Source organism: Perca flavescens, chromosome 20 (genome assembly GCF_004354835.1).
Source record: "Perca flavescens isolate YP-PL-M2 chromosome 20, PFLA_1.0, whole genome shotgun sequence".
NCBI classification, from domain to species: domain Eukaryota; kingdom Metazoa; phylum Chordata; class Actinopteri; order Perciformes; family Percidae; genus Perca; species Perca flavescens.
This window is the reverse complement of record NC_041350.1, coordinates 29,059,527-29,065,526: the sequence shown is the minus strand read 5'-3', so window position 1 is coordinate 29,065,526 and position 6,000 is coordinate 29,059,527. Positions and strand designations below refer to the sequence as shown.

The window sequence follows — 6,000 nt, the reverse complement described above, 5'->3', positions numbered from 1 at the left end:
TATATGGATATTATCCTTATCTACAACTTGCTGGAAACCAGTAAAACTACTTTTTAGAGGTGAAGTGAATGTAAATAGCTAATCCTGCGCTTGCAAGCTAAGCTAAAGGGCTTGCTTGTTGGGATATTAAACATTTTCCGTAAATTTATGTTGCGCTTCATGCAGTTTAAAAGGGCACAAAAACAACTTCTTGTTGTTGATCTTCCCCCTAAGCTCTCACTCCTTCTGTTTGGTAACTCTTTTCACTGACCCCCTCCCTCACATTGATAAAATCCCCGGCTGCAAAGTAAAACTAGTCAGAGTTATGAAATCCACTTATGTTCATCCCTGTTAGAGAAGTGTGAAGTTGTTGTACTGTAAGGTCAGAATGGGAAGTGTCAGGCAGAGTTAACACTGATGGTCACTGAGTATCTGAGGCGGAAGTATCCTAAGGGCAGCTTGATGTTCGATGCCAACAGAGCACAGAGTTAATCACTTTCTCTCCTCAGATTTTTTTTCAGAGGACAGAAACCAAGAATCCTCTAATGACAGACTTGCTGCTCGGAGCCTCCGGGCCGCTGCCAGCAAAGCCTCCATCTATCTTTGGCCACCTCGTGTCATGGTTACCTGCTCCACAGAGTCCCGACGGCCTTCGTCCCGTGTGCATCCAGTCCCTCTTCATCCTCTGCACCAGCCTCATGGCCGTCATGGCCACATCGTGGTTCTTCTCACCAAATTCTAGCAGCTGGGCGAAGCGGGGAATGTACAGGCAAGGGTCTAGTGGAGACAGGAATGTCTTTTATAAAAGTTTTGTCGATGAAAAAAAAAAAAAAAAAAAAAAAAAAAAAAGACTTGCCAAGTGCGTGTAATCTTGTTAAAGGGTAACAACTGTTTTTTTCAACCTGGACCCCATTTTCCCATGTTTCTGTGTCGGCCCAAACCTGCCTGCCTGTTTTTATTTTTTAGAATCTCTCATTTTGAAGAACAATCTGTGTTAATTACATGCTAATAATGATTTTACTTTAGAATGCGTTTAGAACTCTCCAGAATGATATTTGCATTCACGTTCAACATCGTTACGTTTATCACGTTGGTGTAGTAGCCAATAGGCTGTCTTCCCTGGGCTCCAGTTCACTCAGCCCTGCCAGTGCTGAATTTAAGCCCCAATGGTTCCCCGGTTGCTACGCAAAAAACGTACATATTTCGCTATTCATCGTCGTCGAATTTTATGGTTTAGGGGCTCTGAAAATATCGCCCGTGGTACCAAGATTAGAGCAGTGCACCACGGGACATTTACCTCAGAGAAGAGTGTGAGTGCAGCATGGAAACGTTGAGTAGCCCCAAATTCAGTTAAATCTCTACACCTGTATCCCTTCGAAAGAAGAACATTAGCGGAAAAACTCATTGTAAAAGATTTCTAACCAGACAAGCCAGAAGTGAATATAACCCAACAGGCGAGATAAAAGGAGAAAAGCTACAAGAGAACATTTTCCCGATGTTGGTTCGATCAAAAGGCTTGGCTAACTAGCTGTGGGTACGCCAATGCAATCTTTTGCTTCCCTTCCTTACTGTTTAAAACAAGTGCTTGTGATAGCTCGTGGACACAGACAGGGGTGACAGACCTGAAACATATGTCAGAACGCATTAAGAAACATGAGCGTGCAAGAGTGCATATCGACAACTCTGTGAAGCTAGCCATGCTAAGCCGAATTAGCATAGCCACACAGCTAGATGAGGGACAACGCACTGCCATAAGAAGGCACAACGAGGAGGTGGACAGGAATCGGCATATTTTGTCAAAGATCATTGCTGACATGAAGAAACGGAGGGCAATGGGAGTATAAACAGCATCTGGCATAGAGGTAAGCAGTAACAGAAATTCTATTTCTGTTTTCTATTAGCCTATATGTATTTGTTTGCACATTTTTGTATTCTGAATTGTCAATATTAGACATATCTATCTACTGGAGAATGCAGAAATTAGTTTTTTTTCCACATTTATGCTTTCAATAATTACAGTAAGCCTTACTTGCTCATAACAAAATTGTAGCTGCTATGAATATGCTGATTTTATTGTGTTGTTGAACTCAGAAATGTGAAAACTTAATGTTTTCTGTGTTTACTTTTCTACAAATATGTATCATTTCGTAGGTATGTGATACCATTATGAGGCATGCCAAGGAGAGGTTTTCTTTTACCAAGCATCTCATCAGTGCCACTCTGTTGCAAGAAGACTTGTTCCCACAACACAGCAGAAAGTTCCCAGATTCAGCACTAGAAACCACGGTGGATGCCTATCCCATGTTGGACAAAGCCAGACTTCAAACAGAACTGTCCCTGATCTACGAAAATGAGGACTTCAAGGCAGGGACGTCGTTAGGCCTATTATAGAGGGGCTGAAGCTACGTCAAAATGTCCCTAAGCCCCCCCTAAATAATAATTCGATTAATTAATATTGAGATTCAACAAATGAGGTTATATATATATATATATATATATATATATATATATATATATATATATATATATATATATATATATATATATATATATATATATATATACACACACACACACACACACACATACATATACACAAACAAATAGCCAAAAAGTCAGACAGAAGTACAAAGAGTTGTTGTGCTACCAAGATGATGCACCACACTACCTCGTTGCATGATGTGAACTGGCAGCTTTCAGAGCGTTGTGAGTAACTGGAGGATTCTTCTCGTCTCGTCGCTACTCTTTGGTCTGAACTCGCTATGCACCCCCCCCCCACACATACACACACAGATACACACGTTAATGGTGAAAGGAAGACTGATTACACGCAGTGATACAGAGTGAAATTGTAAGTTGTTTTTAATGACCTGCTTACCTTTAGCTACTTTTTCTTGAGGTAAAGAAAAGGAGATATTTTGGTTTGCTATGGAAAACTAAAGTCTAGCTAGAGAGAACGAGGGAAATACAAGAAATAGTTAACTTAGCAACCTAATCACAACTCTTTATTCATTGCCAATAATATAGCCTATCTCTATAGTAGGCTTATTCTAAAACAATATCAATCCCCATAGAATGTTGTCACTAAAAATCAATGCCATAGGGTCCCTGTTAATGCTATTGTACCGGTGTATGCTTCAATACATTGATCAGATGAGATGGATATTGGAAGATATTTCAGCAGAGAGAAAGAGAAGCAGGAGACTGGCAGAGCAGTTGATTCTGAGGGAGCCGGTGTGATTGAGGTCAGTAGTGGTCTATAGGTCTAAGGATTGTTTGGTTTTCTTCTAACAATAAGCATTTGTTGGCAGGTCTAGGTACTATGCATAGCCTAAACTAAATTATTTCATTATATTTATATATGCTAGCTATATTCTAACCAATTTAACTTTCTGCATTCATTGGCTGTGATAAATTAAATAAATACTGTATGTAGATGTTGCCTAAATGTAGGCTAGGCTAAAGATGAGCACATGCCCACAGATACACATGTGAAAATAAAATGAAAGCAATCCTACATACAGTACATACAGTATATACAGTAATCATTACTCCAAATCTTTTATTCCTTCCGCCATCAGGTTATTGTATTTAGACAGTAGCCACTTTAAATAGGATCCGTATTAATATCTTACATGATTAAGTATGCAGTGATGCCCATTTCTTTTCTTGTACTGCCATTTGTCATATGTGTGTCTTACCAACGTATTAGCTGTCTGGCCTCTGTCTGTTTCTGGACATTTTGGATGTTGTTTCATGTGACCAATTTGCATTTAGAATTCATGAAATTAGCATCAGGGTTTTGTTTTATTAAGACAGAAGGAACAGAGTAGAAATGGAAGAAGAGGATATGGCTGTCACTTTTGACTTGTTAACATCTTGGTTTCTTGACTGGTTGTTGACATAAGCTCTAATATAGTAACGAAAGATGTGAGTGCAAAGATTTTGCAAACGCAAGTTACAAATACCCTGGGGTAGGGCTGGGCAATATATCTATATTATATCGATATATGAGGCTAGATATCGTCTTAGGTTTTTGGCTATTGTAATATCCTGATATGACACAAGTGGTGTCTTTTCCTGGTTTTAAAGGCTGCATTACAGTAGAGTGATGTAATTTTCTGAACACACCAGACCGTTCTAGCCGTTTCATTATTTGCCTTTACCCACATAGTTATTATATCAACATAACTGATGATTATTTATCAAAAATCTCATTGTGAGCATATTTTATGAAAGCACCAATTGCCAACCCTAAAATATTGCCACAATATCGATATCGAGGTATTTGGTCAAAAATATCGGGATATTTGATTTTCTCCCTATCGCCCAGCTCTAACCTGGGGGCTAAGACCCCCGTCTTTCCATCCTAGTCACGTCCCTGCTTCAAGGGTTGCAGCGGTGCACTGACTCTCTTTCAGGTTCTAATGGAAAATAACCTTCAAGTCACATTCACTGAAACTGTAAGTCTTCTCAAGATCCTCATCACCACAGCAGAGTCAGAGAGGTGCTTCTCTACTTTAAAAGAGGATAAAAAATTTCCTTAGGAACACTATGGCACAAGATCGCCTCAACGATCTGGCTTTGCTCTCTATAAAGAAAATATTAATTTATTCACTCTATGTAGTGCCCTCAAAATGTAAAAATAATACCACAACACTGCAACAATTAAAGTTTAACTGAGTGTGATGATACAAAAAGTTAATGATTCATAGTAATTTTACTGCTCACTATAGGGGAAACTATAGAGTACATTCTACAGGGAGTGAGAATGAATGAGTGATGACAAGTGAAGCAACTGCAGCCCACAACACGGTTTCTGGGTCTAAATGATCACATTCAGCTTTCGTTTCATGTGTGATCAGCTGGAGAGGATAAATCATGGCATGCTCAATTTTCAGGGACTGAAATCAGACTCTGCAGCCCAATCTCTCTCAGGATTAGCCTAGAAATCTAGATGCACCCTAGCGGCAGCAAATGTAATTTGCAGCCACGGGGTCTAGCAACACTCCGTTAGCTTGCGAGCTGGACAAACCAAACTCCGGCCGGGCCAATCACATTGTGTATAGAGTCGGTGGGCGGGCTTATGGCTGCTGCTGCTGCTGGGAACAACGGTCTTTGGAATCGGCTTTGGAGTTAAGCTTTTCTTTGAGAAAAGAACAAAGAACGGCACTGAAGTCACTTAAAAAAGGAAGATGTGTTCGGAGTTTTGTCAACCGGATACGGCAAAAGTTTAATCTATCAACTAGCTTCACTACCTTCTTCGTTGCTCTGCCTGGTTATAGTGCTATCTTATTGCGTGCAGAGAGAATTTGAAAGACAACAGTTTATCCCGCCCCTCGGATTGAGCCCTGTCAATGGTAAGTTCCCAGACCCAACATCTTGATATGGGTCTGGCTTGTCAGGCTCTCAGAATGGCTCTTTAACCAAAACTCTGTCCAATAAACAGGCTCCTTGTGTGTTCATGTGACTTTTGTTTACACGCCCTGGTTCGTGTCTGAGCAGTAAACAAACCAAAAGCAGAATTGCAACCGAGTAATCTTTTTTCCACTCTGGTTCAGACCAAAGAAAATGCAGTTTGTCTGCTTGCGATTTATACAGATTCAAATGTACTGGCACCTGTGAGCTTCCCAGTAAAACCAGTATCCTACTGCTGGCTGCTAATTAGCTCCACTGGAGAACTTGAGGATTAGCATTTAGCTCAAGTGCACCTCGAAGCAGCCTGTTTCTCATTCAGCGTCTCTGTCCAGATTTTCGCAGCTGGTGAAAGGATTAGAATGGGCAACCTTCCAATCACAAGCCTCTTGCTTCTCGAATGTCTCTGAGAAACTTGCACAGTGTATCATATCGTAAACTTTATGGAAAATACTACAGCTGAAGAGAAGAAAGCTATCAGAACCACCTGCTTTTGCCATGAAACTGGCCGGCAGCTGGCCAGTTTTGATGTATTCTAAAAAATGATTTTACCATGCTGAGAAACCTTATTTAATACTCAAATTAGAAGGAGTCCTCTTCCCGCTG

General features: G+C 40.4%; 1 protein-coding gene across 1 annotated transcript in view; it reads right to left on the bottom strand.

The window, feature by feature from the left end:
- Window positions 1–6,000, bottom strand: part of brf1a (BRF1 general transcription factor IIIB subunit a) — a 131,013-nt gene that overhangs the window by 83,195 nt on the left and 41,818 nt on the right. Inside the window, exon 7 of the mRNA XM_028565554.1 lies at window positions 607–756. Coding sequence (XP_028421355.1) covers window positions 607–756 — 150 coding nt within the window. The remainder of the gene's footprint in view (window positions 1–606; window positions 757–6,000) is intronic.